This window comes from Anopheles gambiae, chromosome 2 (genome assembly GCF_943734735.2).
Source record: "Anopheles gambiae chromosome 2, idAnoGambNW_F1_1, whole genome shotgun sequence".
In the NCBI taxonomy this organism is placed as follows: Eukaryota; Metazoa; Arthropoda; class Insecta; order Diptera; family Culicidae; genus Anopheles; species Anopheles gambiae.
In genome coordinates this window covers 95,292,867-95,312,923 of record NC_064601.1, presented here as the reverse complement: position 1 = coordinate 95,312,923, position 20,057 = coordinate 95,292,867, and the positions used below count along the sequence as shown (strand labels likewise).

General features: G+C 44.6%; 1 protein-coding gene across 50 annotated transcripts in view; it reads right to left on the bottom strand.

The window, feature by feature from the left end:
• The window catches only part of LOC11175562 (AF4/FMR2 family member lilli), a 208,326-nt gene that overhangs the window by 152,225 nt on the left and 36,044 nt on the right, over positions 1-20,057 (bottom strand). For 25 of the 50 annotated variants that reach the window (XM_061649760.1, XM_061649764.1, XM_061649761.1 and 22 more), the window contains one exon: positions 16,612-18,120. In XM_061649760.1, the coding sequence (XP_061505744.1) occupies positions 16,612-17,256 (645 nt within the window). In that variant the 5' untranslated portion in view covers positions 17,257-18,120. Of the gene's footprint in view, positions 1-1,483; positions 2,267-3,049; positions 3,182-3,214; positions 3,628-3,671; positions 3,913-16,611; positions 18,121-20,057 lie in introns of those variants that run through there. The other 25 variants (XM_061649771.1, XM_061649792.1, XM_061649791.1 and 22 more) reach the window with 21 other exon arrangements.

The window sequence follows — 20,057 nt, the reverse complement described above, 5'->3', positions numbered from 1 at the left end:
CTTTTTTGTAAAGTTATTTTTAAGGTGCGACAGAATCACAACTCAACACAACAACATACCACACACACACATATTCATACTTTGCGTGCGGCAAATCATAAATGCAGTGCGCGCGCGTCACGCTGTCGATCGTGGTGCTTCTCTCTGCTTTAACCCTTCACATAAGAATCGTTCTCCAATTTTTCGAGCTCTTTATCCTCACGAAAGCGTCCAAAAAGATCGAAGCAAGCCATACAATCACCACCATCACCAGTGTGATGTGATGTGTGCCGTTTTGTTATTCATTTCGTCTACCAGCCCGATGGATGCACCGCCGGACGCGCATTCTCCTTTTACCCCGCTTTTTTCCATTCTACACAAACACAACGCTAAATTGTTAATGTGCATGAGGTTTCGTGTGATTGCGTGTGTGTGGAGCGAGAGAGAGGGATGAATAATATAAACTGATGCAAATGGGGATGGTAGTGATGGTGAATCGGCCTGCTAAGATCTTGCCCTTTTGAGCGGACGGACGGACGCAGTCAACCGTAGTCGCGTGCAAAAACACATGACCGTCGTCTTGGTCGTCGTCAGAAGAAGAATCTCGGGGCAGTTGTTGTGTGAGAATGTTTCACTTTCTTTCGAGGGCGCTTCTTGGCGCATTGGTCGCATGTTCTGCAATGTTTTGCCTTGCGGTGCGCGTGAATGTCAGCCTACTTGGGGAGAATAAATATTATGCTCTCGGAGCGTGTTTCACATGGAGTTACTGTACCGCGGTTAGCAACGAAAAAAAAAAACGGCATGCTGTCGCTCAGCAGATGATTTATTTGTTGCATTATTTAAGAATGATGGGCTTTTAGCTCTATTGTTAATGCGTATTGTGCTCACTAACGATACATTAGCTCAAAGTGTGTACATTCTTGTTATTTTGGCTTATTACGGGAAGCTCAACAAGGATTTTTCTTTTAAAGAAATAGATATATTTTTGGCTCAAGATATTAAGGATTTGGATACTAGAAGTCCACTAGAAGACGACTAGGTGATCCAATATAGTAGACACAGTGGTAAAGGCCTGAGGAGGATGAACCAGAGACTACGATGTAAGTCGGTCATTTATAGCAAGAAGAAATGATCGTATCATGAGATAACATAACTCTAAAAAAACCCAGCATAAGATTAGTAGGACTCTGGTGTCATTGAAGAAGAATATTCTACTCCTACTCAAAGAAGTTTATTTGAAAATTTAAGCAAGTTGACTCAACTCGTCCAGATTATTTGCATGAATTTCAAACCCATATTTAGGTACTATCATACTAAGTTAAGGTCGAAAAGACAACTTTACTTTCAGAGAAGTATCATGGGAATTAAAACTAAACATGATAACATTATCATGTCCCTTGTGAACCCAGATTGGAGGACCCAAAACTTAGCTCCCATTTAGGATAGAACAAACCACTGGACAAGCTAAACGCTTCGTCGCCGTGTTTACCATTTCAAAACTTACCGGAAAGTACATTCCCTGGGGATGTAGAAAGTATGGTCCGGAGCCCCACAGTTTGACGGCTGTTTCGGTGTTCCCTTAGTGCATAAAACCCGATGACTTCCCGCGATCGATGACTGTTCCGCTACCAGAAACGCTTGCTTGCGGGGTAGCGTTGATTTCGGTGGACGATCTTGTTGCAAAAGGGGATGATGTCCCGTTTTTATTTTATTTTTTTGCTTGTTTGTTTTGCTCTGTGTATGTTCCCTTCTTCAAACTCTCTCTCTCACACACACACACTCGCCAATTACCCACTGAAACTAGGAAGCACACGCACACAATTTCCCTTAAATTTGAAATCTTCACGCGATTACCAAGCCTTGTTTAAATACCCTCTTCTTGCAAGAAAGCACACTATTTACGACGACAACAGCATGGGTAATATCGGTTGCACTGGAAGCGCACAATGGGGGGGAAAGGGAAGAGAAATTTTGCTGTTGTGACTATTATATTTTACTTTTTTCCTCAAACTTTTGGCGGGCACAATTTCACGTGCAAATCGTGCTGGAAAAAAGGTGCGCAAAAAATAAACACTCACTCACACAAACACACTTTAAATAATAAAATATGGCACACCGGAGAAGGACTTTCTGCTTCGCCTTCCTTTCCTTTCTTCGCTTTCTTTCACTCTCTCTATCTCTCTCACGCTCTATCGCTCTTTTATACCCTTCACACTTAGGGCGAGAGCACCACTAATGATTATGCAAAATTTGTGCTTCACTGTAAAATTTTCAAGTTGCAGATCTGCTAAGGAGGAAAAATATAAATGTAAAATTATCGTTTTACGAATTCTTCATCAATTCTTCAGCAACCAGCATGGTTGCTATTTTTCACGGCCAACTCGACGCACGCATTTCGTTTCCAGAGCATCGAACAGATGAGGAGGGAGATTTTCGCTAAGCACGCTAGATCCCTGGCCCTTTTATCTCCTCCTGCACCAGCGGTGCAAACGTTTACAAACACTTTCAAGCAGCAAGCAGCTCGGTAGACGAACCATCCTCACAAACACTACCAAGAAGTATGTTCTTCCGCATAAACCGATACATGGTGGTATACGGCGGGGTAGTCGTATTATTATTTTGGGTGAGAATAAAAAAAAATCCATTCATCGCTTCCTCTCGTTTGTTCTGTAATCTTTTTACGGGAAACATTGCGATTTTTCAACGCACCATATGTTACGTAGTATTGCTTAGATGGTTACTCTAAAAAAAATGGAAATTCAAATCCCTTTCTAACGAATGCTAGACATTCGCGGTGCTTTCTATTGTAAAAATCCAAAATGGTAAACACAACCACTGATGTACGCGTCCGCGTCACGGGCTTCCACACAGATAGACAGAAGAAGAAAAAAAAACCCTGTCTAATCTGTACTCCCTTTCGCCACACAACACACACTCGCAACAACAACAGATCAATAACTGTGATTTGATTTGGCTCCTTCACCCGTAATAAACACTGACACGGCCTGCCAAACCAACCAACACACACGCGGGGTTTTTGCTGATTGCAAAACTCAAATTGCAGACGCACCAAATGCCAAATACCAGTCGGATACGCTGACTCTCCGGCGGGTACGTTATCCTGGGGATATCCTTGCAAGAATGGCACCACTCGAATGTCTCGAAATCACACCACCACCAGCGCAGCAACATCCCGAGCGACAGGCATCGCGCTCTCACGGTCACCAATACCAACCAATCAGGACGGCGACGGCGACCACGACGGTACAGCAGGGCTGCACGCTTGCACGAACACTCACGCACACACTAGCAGCATCTCAGCAGCAGCAGCAGCAGCAGCAGCAGCAGCGCCTAGCAAGGATTAAACGTCAAAGGGAAGCTGCCGCGAGTGCGGTGGCAAAAACGGTGTGATCCCGGGGAAGGAAAAAAATGCAAATATACTGCTGCTGCTGCTACTCGTAATTTCCCATGCCGCCACACACATATGCACGCACACGCCGAGTGCGGAAAACCATTCGCCATTCTTTCCCCTTTTTTGTACGCTTTATTTAGCGCCACACAGCATCCCACACATTGCACAACAAATCACAAGAGCACGCGCGCTGTGCCTTATCAACCGAAAGATGGGTCCGAGCACACCATCACGCACGCACACACAAGCAATGAAAACTAATATTTCATCCTGCACGAACCGGATCCGTGTGTTGTGTTATCTAATTGCAATAAGTACCAAGGATTCGCACCAAGCAAAAATCTTCACCCGTCGATGTTGAGATCTGCCCCCGGACAGAGGTTCACCTTTACGCGACCGCGGTTTGAGTTTGTGTGCGGGAAAATGTGCGCGGACTGAAAATTTTTGGTCCCGGAAACACGGCACTATGGGCGCGCGCGATGCAAACGCTGGCACAAAGTGCGCGTTTGCGATTCGGTTCGCGTTTGTTTGATGGTTGGTTTTGTATGGATTGATTGGGACCTTTGCATTGGGGAAATGCATGTGCGGTGTGGCAAAATCATTGGCTGCCATTTGAGTAAGTGCGTTGAAAAATGAACCTTTGAAAGTAAAATATTTTGACCAAGGGTAGGGTCCGTGTTTTACAACTGTGCACGCACAGTGGAGAACTGCCGGACAGCATAGCTGATGTGTGTCGCTTATTTTGATTTGAATTTGTGAAAAAAAAACATAAATTGTTTCTATTTTTTCCCGATAATTACATTTATCGATGTTTTGGAAGTAAATACCTAGTAAGTGGACAAAATATGACTTCACGAACGTATAATTACACAAAAATCCTTAAAATCCCATTGTGCATCTCATCTCATCCCCGAAAAAATCTGACAGCAAGCAGACTCGCGTTTAGCATCTTTTTTCTCTTCACCCAGCTCACATGCAGAGAGAGTGTCTCGCGTAACGGGAGAGCGATTCTCTCGTTAAAACAGTTTTGGGCGCTCCAGGGGAAAACATTTTCCCTCTTGCTTCAATGATTGTCGAATTCGTTTCCACACCGATCAGAATTCCACTGTGGTTCATTTGAGCCAACGGTTTAAATTCAGTTCCCAAAATTACTTGATGGCCCCCGTTTTAAAATAGAAGTGAAGAGGATTGGTTTTGTTGGAAATTACTTCATTCCTGGTATTATGCATCTTTCCCGGGGACTGTTTTTTGTGAAATATCTGCCACTAGTTGTATAGTATATAAAACCACTAGTTGGACGTACGGTGTATTCACATTTTGAATGACTTTTCGTCGACTAAAACAAGAATGAAAATATGCTTCCAATGACAATCATAAATTATTACCGGGATAGTATCCGGATGAAGCTATGCTAACGACAGATTTATTATGATTGAGGCAAAACTTAACCATAAACTTACACACAAAGCTGCTCTGGCTCTATTTTTCGCAGAATTCAGCAGCCAAAGGATACAAAAAATCAGGATAGCAATCCTGGCCAACTACTCGAATAACCATTTTACCAGCTGCTCGAGTTGACCCGAAAGCTTGTTCAGCGGATTGCATACTTTCAGGAGCATAGAAGTTGTTCAGCGGATTGCATACTTGAAAATTGTCGCTGTGCATGAAACATTTCAACGCAGCATGAAATATTTCAATTTTGAATAGGAAATGTTTCGAGCCGTTGATTAACGATGCGGGTTTCTGGGCTAGAGATGTTGGTGAAATAATATATATGTACAGGACATCTATATGAGTTTATCTATATTTTAACTAAAAGATTCACACATCGCTTAAAATGAATGGTACTCAACATTAAATTTAAACCCAATTAATTAAGACCAATTAAGACCAATGAATGTATTGTAAAATAATTTGCCTTGTGGGCGTACTTTTGAACAAGCAAAGTTTTAAACATCTTCAGCTAACCAACAAAACCTGTTAGCTAGCTACGTTCCGGCAAAGAATTTCTCACCAATAACCCAATATGATAAAATTGACCCTATGCAAACAGTCCACAGACCACGTCTCCCCGTATGCCTGCAATCCATCAGACCTGTTCAAATATTAACCCAATAATTCAAACGAGCCAACCAAACCGAACATCCCGACCCATGCAAAGATCATTGATTTGGTTATTAATTTTGTACGAAAGAATGAACACCAGCTACTTAAGCAATAGAAGCAAGGGGTGAAGGGGGAGAAGAAAAAAAATAGACAACACAAACGAAAACGGTTCAACGGGATAGTGAACATAAATCGATTCATTAGCAAACATTAATTTACTGCGCCTAACGATCACCAATCTCGTCCTCCCCCCCCCCCCCCCGGGGAGCGTTTGTGTTGAATGTCCTGGAGCAAATCCGTTTTTTCGTTCGGTGGATGGGCCGGTTGGTATTTCGTGTGCTAATTAAAGTAATCATACACGTACCTCCACCGCTGCAGCTTCCTTTGGCAAACATTACTTCACCCTTCCACCGAGAGCGTAATGGTGTTGTAAATTGGTAAACGTTTTGTTTATTAGGGCTTGGTCCCTTTTCGGTAGGTTGGCTCGGTTTTCTGTTCGCTTTTTTTTAAATTTGTTTCTTTACCCTCCGCAAAATGGTCAGTTTGCTAAGCCCACACCGGTTGGGGACGGTGTGCTATTTGCTGTAAACTTTTGAAAATGAAATGAAAGAGGGGATGTGTAGATCCTTCCCAGGCTTTTCCCAGCCACCCAGGGGTGTGTGTGGGCTATGTTTTGCAAATTTAACTATGTGGCTACGGGGTAGAGAAACGGCACAAAACTGTCGTCCCTTTCGGTCGTTCTAGGATACTAGCGACAACCACTTTTTCACTAGTGTGCACCAGTTGTACCCGCATTAGAATGAGGTTAGTAGTACGGTAGAGCCAAGAACCAACATCTCGACCGTAGTTGGACCTATCGCTCCATAAAGTCTGCTGCTGTTGGACTCATCTTCAACAGCACAGACTTTACTAAACCACAACCAACGGGACGGTTTTCAAACGACATCAAAGCGGCTCGGACAGACGTGAAGTGAAAACGTGTAACACCTACCGCTGTAGCAACCTTGGGTGACGACCAAATGCTCGGACGACCAAATTGAAATAGATGTCCACTGGATAAGAGGATAAATGGTACAGCTAAAGGAGGTAGTAAGGGACAAGTATTATCTAGCAATTTTCAACAAAAAAAAACCGCCTGTCCCAGTGTGAAACGTCTGGTGTCGCATCTGTCACATCAGTGCTTGGTGTACTTAGCTCTCTCTCTGTGTAAGTTTACGGCCATCCATCGATCCCCATCGCTATAAAGTCACCTCGTTAAAGCATCGCTCGGTTTGGTGATGCTGTGTTTTATATTCACCGACAACACCCATAACCGTGCTGGCGTGCTGGGGGCAGGGTTTTTCGAGCGCCATCAGAGGATCCATCAGCAAATGGTGGCCCTCGATTTAGCAGATCCCAGGGAAACACGATCGATCGATCGTAAATGTAAATCGTCGCACCGCACACGGGGGGGAAGGAAAACTCGGACACATGTTTCACTTTTCAGTCGTTTTGCATCTTACCCTTCAGCAGCGTGTAGCGTGACTTTCCAATGTAGTCTCCCCCTTTATTGTTTTCACGTGTTGTGTGTACCGAAGAAACGCTGTCATCGAACCTGGGTACAAATCAATATCCTCTGACAATCGTTTAGTTTTTTTCGTTGCAGTCCGTTTCAATGTGTGGTTGTGTGCGTTTGTGTGGTGGTCTGCAGGGAAATTGAACACCATTCCGTTGGGATCGTAAAAAGAGAAGACAAATCGTAGGTTAACCCCTGGGTTGCGTACCACTTTACTAACCCCTACTCAACACTGGATGGATTACTGTACTGTGGCCGATCCTGTTTGTGGAAGCTTTCATTCGTTTTGTTTTTATCAGGCCCCTTTCTCTCTCTGTCTCTCGGTTTTTGTTACAACGAGACAGCACGACAGCTAAATGTCCTCCCGATGATACCACAAAAAGAAACACATTGTTGGACGCAGGCAGCCGAAATTCCTTCCACTTTCCATCATCCATAATTCATGAGCGTTTGGGAATGAGGGAGGGAGGTGGGACAAGCCCAAGGAACTTCCACGGGACCAGGTGAAATTGCCAATCGGAAATGTGAAAAGCCGGGGCACCACTTTGCCGTCAGAGAGCGAGAGAACGAAGTGGCTTTTGCCTCGACGACTGGTGAGTTGTGGTATATTTTGTAATGTTTTTTTTTCTTCTTTCGCTTTGTTGGTTCGCCTTGTTGAGGTGTTGATGCTTCCAAAGGAAAAAGCTACTCCGGTGGGCGATGGTAAGTCATTGACAGAAGGCGGAATTGAAATTTGTCCCTCGATTAGATCCGGAAGCAGGCAGCAATGTGGGTTTGTTTTTCTGATGGACACAATTTTGAGCAAAAGATGTACTAAAACATTGTTAATTAAATACTAAAACATTAAGGCCGGGCTACATTGATCGTACTCCATAGCGTAATTTCGATTTTCACTAGCGCATCTGGTGGCGGCTGACTGAAGCATTTTGCCAAACAATTTGTAGCCGCTTCAGAAAATATGTTATTTTTTGATGTTTTTTACTTAAACTGGTCTGGAAAAGCTATGCAATTGATAGATAAATATGTTGTGCAAGTATTTCAGCCATTTTCGCATCAAAAAACGATGAAAAAACAACTTATTTTTGAGATCCGGCATGACCATTCCCTCGACGACCAAAAAAAGCTTCCACCAGCTTCCGCCAGATGCGCTAGTGAAAATCAAAATTACACTACGGAGTACGGTCAATGTAGCCCGGCCTTTAAGTGATCTAAATTTTATTAAAAAGCGATATAATACTAAGCACTTGCTTAATCAAGTGGTGCCATCTAGTGGCCAGTAGCTTAAGATGATCATATAAAACGAGGAAAATAGCGATTATTTGATGTCAGTGATGTCATTTTCAGTGGTAAAAAGGCGCACTGTGCAACACTAAAACATTAACTGATACCAATTTTATTAAAAAAACGAAAAACTACTAAACACTTGCTTAATCAAGTGATGCCATCTAGTGACAAATAGCTTAACATGATCATATAAAACAAGGAAAATAACGATTCTTTGATACTAGTGATGTCATTATCAGTGGTAAAAAGGCGCACTGTGCAACACTAAAACATTAAAGGCCGGGGTACATAGTCCGTACTAGCTAGTGTGATTTTGAATTTCACTAGCACATCTGGCGGCAGCTGGTGGAGGCTGTTTTGGTCATCGAGGGAATGGTCGTGCCGGATCTCTAAATAAAGTATAATTTTCATCGTTTTCCGATGCGTAAATGGCTAAAACACTTGCACAATATATTTTTGTATCAATTGCAAAGCTTTTCCAGTCCAGTTTAAGTAAAAAATATGGAAAAATATCATATTTTCTGAAGCGGTTTCAAATTATTTTCAAAATGCTTCGATAAGCCGCCGCCAGATGCGCTAGTGAAAATCGAAATTACACTAGCGAGTAAAGATAATGTCCCTCGGCCTTCAACTGATGCCAATTTTATTAAAAAGCGAAAACTGCTAAGCAATTGCTTAATCAAGTGGCGCTATCTAGTGGCGAATAGCTTAACATGATCATACAAAACAAGAAAAATAACGATTCTTTTATATCAGTGATGTCATGTTCAGTGGTAAAAAGGACAAGGAAACGAAATTACAATTCAAAATTACAAGTGAATGTAGCATTCCATTTAGACTCAATGCCATTAAAACCAACTCGATAAGGTTCAAAGCCCACAGTGCGTGCCCGTCTGGCCCTTCTGACGCCTTCCAAGTAGATTATCCTTGAACCGAGGGCGTTCGCGTAAGTGAATTCTTATTAACTTTCTTTTACTGCCATCTGCGGATGGGCGGCATTGTGGTTAGAGTGGTTACAGCTTCCAAATAAGCAAAATGAGAAAAAAATACCTTCATTTCCGATGCCCCACGTACCGGATAACGCCCTCGAGAAATTCCGATTGGTAGCATTTTGGTTCGATAATCGAAACGTTATCGTGACAAGCTTCCCTGCATTTTCCCTGGCCTCCCAACAACTCGACTACAGCAACTGGCCCAGTCCGGCATCCTCATTCGGTGGAAATTATAATTGAAATTGACTGTCAGCAGCTGCAGTTTCACAGTCGCCACTGAGCCTGTATCAAACTTTGATGGATTAGAGCACCCTCGGCCGGCTTTTCCTTGTTTTTCTTGCTGTTTATTTTCGTACGAAAAACTGCTTCATTGTTCGTCCGGTGCTGGCAGTAAATATGTTGTGAGAAAATGTACAACTTCCCGCAACGCGGGTGTGGAATGCAACCGATGATTTATTGGTTTTATTGATCCGCTGGGAAATTGGAGCGCAAGGGAGAGGAGGGGTACGAGTGGAACGGAGAACAGACTCATTTTCGTTCGCGAGAGATTTATCTTAATTTTTCACACGATCCGTGCAACCGTACACAAGACAAATTGGTCGATTGTGAACAATCGCCGAGGTTCGCTTCGTTCGATTAATTTTTAACACCGTGCCACACCATCGCATCACGCTTATCGGGGTAGTAGCAACATGTTGAACATGCTGTTGCTGTCATGGTGTGGCAAAAAAGCGTGAAATAAAAACAACAAATGGTAGCTTTAAAGCATGGTCCGGGGCACTCCAATAGTAATAATCAAACAGAGGGAGGGAACGACAATGGGTGTTGGGTACAAAACCTTTAACGCCCCCCAGAAATCGACAGCGGTCAACCGAACGATACCAAAATAATAGCTTAATAACAGTCCACCTTGCAAACCATCCATTTCCTGGCCCTGAGGATCTGGTGAACGCGCTTGGTGATGATGTTAAAAGGGGGGAAAATGAAGCGAAAGAGAGCAAGAGAAATCACCAACGAAAAGCTTATCGTTCGGTAGCACGACAGGTATAGCGCAACCCCTGAGAGGTATGCAATCGCTGGCACAAAAAGGGGAATAGCAAAACACCGAATCAAAGAGGAAGGCGAGCGAGCGAGTGAGCGCAAGCATTAAAAATGGGCAAAGCTACGACACGGGTATGGTGGCAAAAATCATAACCGTCAGATGATTATCATTTCCCGTTCTTCCCGTCGACAGTAGACGTCAAATTTCATTAATAAAAACCGGCCCCGTTGCGCCCGGCAGGTAGGCAATGGTGCGGTGCGTAGTACATCCGGCACACTGAAACTGGGCCCCTGTGTATGCGTGTGTTTGTATCCTTGTGATTTTATGATTTGAATGCCATTTTCATCAAATCCTCACCAAGAACGGAAGAAGAGGAACGGTCGGAGAAACGGTGACAATACGGAGAGGTGTAATAAAAATCCAATTAATTTCCATTTGCTTACGCTAGCCCTGTGCACTGTTGTAATCAACGGTTCGGGTTTTTATTTCGCCGTGAGCGTGAACATTCAGCACACCCATATTCTTGCCCCAAAACTGGTCAGTTTGGGATTGCAAAGGATGCCTGTTGGATGCAGGATTTAATATTTAACATTTATTACTTCCTTTCTGGCACTCTGGTACGCTTCCTCTTGATTGTTTGTGTGGAGGTCTGTTTGATTAAAGCTATTTTTAAAGGCTGTGCTTTTTTAAAGTCCGTCAGCACGAGTGTGTGTTAATATTCTGATGTCAAAAAACACACAAAATAGTGTCAATCAATTGGATGTTTTTTTGTGTTTGCTCCTCCTCCTTCGACCTCCATCTCATACCGTGGAGCATGCATTTCCACCTTAACTAGGTGATAGGAAATCGTTAAACGAAATTATCACCCATCAAACGATAAACGTTTGATCGTTGCGCGCCGCTTTCGATGGAGGGCAAACGGGCTCATTTGGCCGGTCTATCACACCTTAATGGTGGTTTTGCCAGATGGCAGCACTAAAGATAAAGTGTGTTTGTGTCGTGTGGGGTTGATACTGTCCAATAAAGTGGTCCCACTGACCGGGCCACGAGTCCTTGATCTACGCCAAACCGGCCATAGGAAAGCAGCACACAACATTTGCCAATGCCGGCATTGGGCCCAAAAAGGCGGAAGAAAATTGTGTTTTGTGCGTTTGAGTTTCGTTGATTGGAGACACTGAATGGAGCAGCCATTTTCCTCTCGCTATGCTTGTGTGCTGTTTGCGGCCCGGGCAAGGAAAGAAAGAAACAAAAACCAACAACGTTTCACTTTATCATAAAAGAGATTTGTGCTGGTGCAGCACAAAATTTATTTACCAGCGCGAGATGGCGGCCGTGCTTTAGCTCCACGCGCTGGATTGTGATTGTGTTTGATGTTTTTTGTTTGTACTTTTTTTGCTGCGAGTATTTGCACTGAGACAAATCAGCCCCAGAGTGCCGGCTTGGAATAGTTTTCCACTCGCGGGTATCTCTTTGATGTAGAGCGTGTACCGTGTGCGCACGTTGATGTTGTTGATGCTGATGGCCTTTTGTTGTTATTGTGTAGCAGCATCGCTTCGAAGGCCCCGGGAGACGGATGACATGCTTATTGTATAGGGAAGTTATTTTTATTTGTTGTAAAAAAGAAGGTCCATCGATATGGAGTGTCCTTGAGGAAAGGATGAGTACGAATGTTGTTTTAAAAATAAGATAATTGTTTAAATTTGAAGCATTTTGGCCTATTTACATTAGATTCAACCTGTGCTGCAAAATTTCATGTGCTTCATGTGATGCTCACCACCGAAAATATTGTACATATTCGTGGTAGCCTGATGTTTATTGCTGATACTCAATGAAAGTGCGTCATGATATGCAAGAACGCGACGTGCGATTGCTCGAGTCCAAAGGATTCTGACTGACAAGTTTAGCTTAATGCCGTCGCAAGCATAATCATTCATGAATCATTCACGAATACTCATGACTGAAACGAAGTTCAAGACAGCTCACGCACACAACAGTAATGATCAGGGATGAGACTCAAACAGTGAAGGGGACCAACCACACGTTTGATGACATTTTTTGTTGCTCTCAACCCTTGGTCACTCACTTGGTCTTGACATTTTCCCTCTATGATAATCACGACATTCATGAAACATGCTTGGCGAGTGGTCCCAAGCAACAAATTGAGCATATTTTCTCGCTTTTTTTGCTTTGATGGTCTGTTGGGTAGAATCATAACACATTTGAGCGAGAAAGCATGCTCATATTGTTGCTTGGTATCATTCGTGCGCACTGCATATCTCTCATGATCATCAAGATGATCACCGACAGAAAATGTCACGACCAAATGACTGATCTACAGCTGTTTGCTCACAATGTCACCAAGCATGAGATGGTTGCAACAAATGTTTGAGTTTCACCTCTGATCATCACAACAGAGCTCGTGACGCAGACATGATTCTGTTTCGGACGTAATTTGCCATGACTATGTCAATGACATTTTGCAAAACTAATCACAATAAAAAAAGTCATTATAATGTGACTGACCAAGCGTTACCAAGCATGTATTGGTCACAACAATTGTTTGAGCATCACCAGCCTCTGATTATCACAATAAAGTACATGATGCTGACCTGGGTTTTTGTTTCAGTCAGATTGTTTTATAACATTTACAGTGACATTTTGCAGCACGGGTTTCAACCACTCAATCACTACAGGAAATAAGTAAACAATATACCCCCATAAAACCTTCGGCAGATGAAACTGTTACCATTACAGCGAGATCGATCATGCAAACGGTACGATAAACCCGCAATAGCCACTGAGAAAACGTGGGAAAATCTTCCTCTCGAAAAAAGGGAAGAGGAAAAAATGAACAAAAGACAACCACACAGTAGCCGCTTATCAGCCTCACTTACGGCCCACTAGGCGGCCGCCACCATGGCAAAGCGATTGTTTTTCTATTTCCACGCGTGCCTATTTTTTCCATCCGCTGCCACTGTGTTGGCGTGTTTTTCGGGGGACGGCGAGCGAGAAGTGGCTTAATGAACATAAATTTGATTAGAGTGCCATCGGCAGCCGGTCCCGAGCGATGTGACAAGTTAATAAGGGCATCGTTGGCGAGATGCTGCTTCCGAGGTTGGACGGACCGGGGGGGCTGTTGTTGCCCCCGAAAATCGATATCGCTAGCAATGATGAGCGATTGGTTGAAGCACGCAATAATAACAACCGAAAGCGACAAAAGCGATATCACTGATCGATTGATAAGGGGAGAAGCAAAGGTGGGTTGGTGGGAATAAAAACGTCCATCAAACGTTAATCGCTAATGGGATGAGAGAGAGAAGGAGAAATAGGAAGAAAGAGTGAGAGTGAGAGTAGAATACATTTGTTTGATGCTGTCCTCTGATTTAATGCGTCGCAGGAAAGATTAATGGCGCCTTTTGGAGGTCTTTTTCCCCCCTCATGCGAAAGGAGTTTAACAGAAAAGATGCAATAAACTTGGTTTTTGTATTTCAAAATCCTCCTCCAAAACCCGATTATGTTTCTCGTTCGCAAAGTTTTGCGGTCCGAAACTTTTTGGCGAGGGTTTTTCTTTATTTTTCAAAAATTCATTACACAAACACCAGTGCGACCCGTTTGCGTCTCAAAGCAAGGAAAATACCCACCTCAAAAACAACCCGCCACACAGCGAAAAAATAAGCGGTTTTCCCTTTTGCACGGATGACTGCGGTCACCGTTTTATGCGTCAATGGCCGGTCTCGCCGTTTTATTCCTTTCAGCTCCGTTTTTTTCCTCAACAAAAAGTGCGTATTTTTTAATTATATTTAACTTCTCGACCGTACCGCACAGGGTGGGAGCGAGTATCAACATTCACCTTTCAGTGCGAGGTTGTTGTGCTGTGACACTTTTGCCTGGTGTGGATTGAAAATCCACCACGCAGCGGTAAAGGACACAGAGGACAGATTATTTACTTTTCAACCACCTCACTACCGGTCACAACAAAATATGAACTGTGTAGCAAAAGGTGAAAAGTTTTGGAATTATTTTGGCCTGCAAAGCGTAACGAAACGAAAGCAAATAAATAAAATGCCCGATGTGGCTTTGTGAAAGTAATTTGAACACAGGGTGTGTTGTAAGGAAGATGGGGATTATTTGTTCCCACCTCGAAAGGAAATGAAGAAAACTCCTCTGCACAAGAGAGCGGAGAAAGGAAACGGTTCCCATTGTGCAACATGGAGCTAACCACATCTTTTCAATTTCCTTCAATAAACGCTTTTTATCGAACGAGAACCAGCCGCTCTGCTTTGTGTCAGCCGTCGCATTTCGAGCTGCTTCATTGATGTTATTAATTTCCCTGTTTCTTCTGGGGAGGGAGCTGGTTGCTACGTCAACATCTTTGCTGCAAGGCCAGGCCCAAGTTTTTACCATTACGCAAGTACTGTCATGTGAACGCCAGAAGGTGACTTTTTTGGACAAAAAAAAGCCTCCAAACAAGAGCAAATACACCGAGACACACAGCTGGTGCGTCTTCTCGAAGGTCTGGGAACGTTCACTCGACACACACACACATAACATGAAAGCATGCCGAAGCAATCGGCAATGAAAGCCGTGGGGGGAAACTTTTTCCCCCATAAACCCAACCCAACTCCGAATGTTAATTTATTCTCCATACCGGCGAACTTCGCGCTTGGGTCCTGAGCCCGGGAACGCCCTGCCTTTCCAAGGTGTAATGCGGGTAGTCTATCTTGCAGGCGCATTAATGGGTACAGTGCGTTCCCGCAGCTGGTTGGTGATGGAAGACGGATGTATTGTTTCTTTTATTATCATCTCCCTGCAGCATTGTTTTAGATTGCTTCATCTCCCTCCCCTGGTGAAGGTCGTGAGCTTTCTTTTACACCGTACACACTGTTCCGTTTTCCTCAAATTCGACTTATTGATGCACGGAAGAGCTGACTGTTCGTGTTTGTGTTTGTACCAAAGCCGCAGACTTCTCCTACCGAATTTGTACGTCAACATTCGTGTCTGCCAGCATTGCCCTCGTGTGTGTTAGTGTTTGGGACGCATTGTGTTTTATACAGTGAGTCAGAAGGAGCAGCGACAGCACTGGAGCATTGAATCGGTTCGGAATGCTTCAGAGTATTTCAATTTCCTGTCGGCAAATTTTGGGAGCCAGCACGGGCAGCCCCACGGCCGCAGGAGGGAAATTAAAATTCATGAAATTATTTTCATTCCCACTGCATTACGTCTTCCGCTTTGTTCGATGGTGTGTACTTTCACTTTCACAACAGGGGCGAAAATTGTGCCGCTTTTATCGATGCCGATGTTTTGTAGTTGTATTTTTGCTGTGCCTTCATCTTGTCTTCTGTCGACGCGGACTAATGTGGATTGCAAAAAATAGAAGAGCATTCGTTTAATATTCTTTGCATGTTGCCCGAGAAGACAACGTCACGAAGCACGTGGTACGAGGGTTCACCACGAAAGCTTTTGAACCTTTTTATCCGCTCGGTACAATTTATGAAAACGGTTTTACGACACAAACATGCGCTCCCATTTACAGTCACAGTGGATTCTGTTCTGGAAGCTCCGCTTGAAGTACGATTCACAGCATAATAAAAGAAAAAAAAAACATGAAGGCAATTGAAATAAAAGAAAAATACAATACCAGCATCCTAAAAACGCAACGCTGTCGCCATCTTATGTCAGTCTCAATTCATTTCCTGTGGCTGCGATTTCAGGACGACCGAGCGATTGTGACGACAAACGTAAATAAGTTATGGACAGTCGACAACGAACGCAGACGCAGACACGGACGGTGGCGGCTGATAGAAAGTCGCTGCTCATTCCCCTTTTCTTTGAACGGGAGATGAGAGTGAAATTTTCCACACCCAGCACTACCACTTTGGCGTGAAATCTTATTAAGCTTTCACTTTCTTTTCTTTGCTTTTCGCTCGACCGTCAGTCAGTTGAAAAGTAATCGATTGGCAGTCGAACAGGGGGGAGAACAAATTAGAAACAAATCTTATTACAATGAGTGGGCACCAAAAACACACACACACACACACACAGACTAAGTGGAGTTCGCTCGTGTCGCCGCTCAATGCGATTAAGGGGACGAAGAAAGGAGCGACCTTTCAATGGCGAGTAAAATCCCTCTCCAAACAAAGTGACACATTGGCAGTGGTGTAACGACCGTTGCCTACCTTTCAGGCGCATAAGCGATACGTACAAGCGAATACAAAGAGAAAAGGTTGGTTGTTTTACTCACATTTGTGGATGATGCTTGTTGTGATTGCTGCTGTTGCTGCTGCTGTTGCTGCTGCCGGTACTGCATCAGTGCGGCGACGGCTTTATTGGCGGCCGCTGTCACGGCAGCAACGGTCGATGTCATGTCGTGGTGCGGCTCGCGGTCAACACCGTTCACTTCGCAGCCCGTCTGGGCTGGCTCTTCGTCGGACTGCACCAGCAGTGGCTCACTGGCCAATGCGTTCGTTGCTTGTGGCGGGTGTAGGCAGCGTTTTTTTACCGCCCCGTTAAGAAACACGGGTGAAATGGCCGATCGAACGCGGCGCGTCTCTCGCGGCCTATCTAGTGCACTGTCTTGGTACGTCCGTTTGCCGCTCTGATCATCATCATCATCGTCACCATCATCACCGGCCGGGTCGTTGGTGGGTATGCGATCGTCGTTGTCCGAATCCGGTGCGCTGGAGCTTGCCGGCTGGTCCAGAAACAGTGGGAACCGGCTGTCGGCTGCGTTCGCCTCGGCCACCGTTGGCACAGTCGACGGAAAGAGGCTCGTTTGGAGGTTGCTCACATCTGTCGCCGGTTCGGCCGGTGGCGATGGTGATCGTGGCTTCGTCGTCGTCGTCGTCGTCGTCGTGTCTGTGCCTGTCTGCTCGACGAGGTTCACCATTGAAAGCCGTAAACAATGAAGGGATGGATGGGTGGCGATAGGGAGGCAGGAATGGTGGAGTTATGAAATGCAGCACCGTTCCGAATGTCCCCGGGGAGGAGTGTTAGTGTGCACTTTTTACCACACAACAACTAGCAGCAGCAAATGTGTTTCGCAGGGATTTGCAATCAGTTTTACTTGATCAACAAGCTTCTTTTTTTATGTGGATGAATGCACAACACTAGCACAGAAACTCACACACACGCACGCACACTGCAACTCAAACGGGATGGCGTTTTTGGTTCACTAGCACCTGCACAAAGCAACAACCGATGGATCATGGCTTGTATGCGGGCCGACGAGCGTACTTATTTCCATGCGCTCAACCGAGCCGGCGCTTGAGCTAGAGTAGCTTTCTCGGCAACAGTTTTCATCGCATCCCTTTAAAGGATGACCTGCCCGTGGGCATCCGTACTAACTTGTGTATACGTTTTTCCTGCTGCCTTCTCCAAGGATTACATGCAGGATTCTCTCACGCCAGCTGGAGCAATATTCACGGTTCACGGGGAAAGCGGTTCGCACTGCTGTTCGTACCACACTCGGGCTTTGTTTACGCTTGATGCACACTGGCCTTTTTCCGGGCGTACCAGCCGGTACCATAATCACAACGCTTCCATACTCAACGCTCCGACCACGCACGACGAAAAACAAGGGGCGAGTAGGGAACGTGGAGCGTGGAAAGCAAAAATAAATAGAAGCGAAAGCTTCCCAGCCGCCCGTGGTCCGTTGCTCGGGCGTCGGTTACACACCGTACAGCATCCGTGTACTGCTTACGCCCCACACTGGACGATCCACATGGTGCGCTCCCGTCCGGGCTGGCTGGCGCTGCAATGAAAACAAGCATAATGCATGGATATATTAAATGCGCACTCATATATATTGTGTTTAGCATAATGAGGGTGGAAGGTGTGGCGTTTTTTTATATTGTAGTTCTTCGTTAGCTGTTAGCACAGTAAAAGGTGTTGCGGTTTCCCGACCGACTGCTGCAAGATGGTTCCCATTGGTGCTTTATAATAAAGAAAATATGGCTACTGCAGGGGATTAGCCAATGAAGGAGAGTGAAATTGGCGTTTGCAGTTGGAGGGATTTTCAACATTATTGGAACAGAAAACTCTGAACAGATAGTAGAATATCTTTACTTTGTTGCCTTGAAAGCACAACAATGAGGAGACATTTTTCGAACAAAAGCTCTCTTTCCCGGAATGTGTGTGATTGTATCCCTGCAATAAACAATCACTCGTGCTGGCAACCGTGCTGTGCACACCCAACAAGACAATGATCCTTCTCATGTGTGGGATTATGGGCGATGTATGACCGGATGTTATCCGTAGAGTTTGGGCTCCCATCTCCCCATCTGCTCAGTCACATGTCACACAAGGGCCGGTTTACAATTACCGCTTTGCTGCACTCTTTTCCGCGAACGAACGAATGCTTCGGGCAGGATAATGGAGCGTTGGCGAGGATTCGCTGGGACTTTTGCAACACCACTGGGACACTGGGCTCTTTCACTGCAAACAATCGCATCGGGCGCACCACCGTGTAGAACGAATAAGTTCCCGCTAATTTCAACCATAATTCATCACCTGTTTGTTTCGTGTCGGAGTCGCGGGTGGGAGGGCGGGTTAGGGAGCACACCGAGGGACATCGTAATGAGGTGTTTGAAAAGTGCTGATCGGCCAAAAAGGTAGGATTGGTTTCGTGGACGTATAATGCGCCAAGTTGTGGCTTTTATTTGGGAGGAGGGCGTTTGTATGAGTGATGATACTTGTTTGCCAGCGGCTGGCAGATAGTGGTGTGGATTTTAATGGAACGGTAATGATTTCCGTCAAGTGTGGCCTTAAGGGAATGGTTCATTTTGATGTTTAATTCATAGTATTGTTCTTCTAAAATAGTAAAAAGTATTGTTAAAACAGAATTTTCAACAATTAGTTGTGAATCATGCAGTATAAACAGATTTGACAGATGAAATGTAAACAAATTGATGTGACATATTCTGTTGAAAATCATGTTGAGAAACTTAACTCTTTACATCACATGGCCAGAGGCTAGAGAACAACAAGAGGCTAGAGAAGTAAAGAGCGATAGTTGAAATAGAATGAAAACTAAAGCAATATAAGTCGATTTGTTAAAGCTCTCTCTAAACTAACAAACCACAACTGCGGCATAGAAAAATGTAAAAGTTCATAATTGAAGGAAATCCTCTAGAGTGACTCACAGGAACCCTGCACGCGTTTAACGCTGTTAGTCCGTCTACTGTAGCAGGATATCCGCTGGGGGGGGAAAACTTTCCATACATTCATCGACTAAAACCAAACGCAAACTACCCACGCGGGAAGTAGGTCAATTGCAATGGTTTGCAAATAAAACATTTTTCCGAACAATTTCGCCCCACTGCTGCTGGTGGTGCTGCTTCATGAGCGCGCTCACGACCGGCGTGTGTTTTGAATCCTGGACCACCACTTCGAGCCGTAAAACATTCATGTAAATTCAGCCAATACACATCCGGCTTGTGTTTGTGTGGTTTGTGTTGCCCGTATTGCTTTATTAAGCAGGATGTGATTCGTTGGTGGGAAGGAAAGTAAAAAAGTTACCCCATACTGTTGCACGATTTGGTACGGCAGCATTCAGCACTTACCTCAAGCTCACACATGGAAAGCACATGGGAGCTGGGGGAGCTGAGAGAATGGAAAATAATATCGAAACTTTTCCTACTCCCACGAAGCGTAAGCTCAGATTGAATCCGGCAACCGTGCTGTACGCGG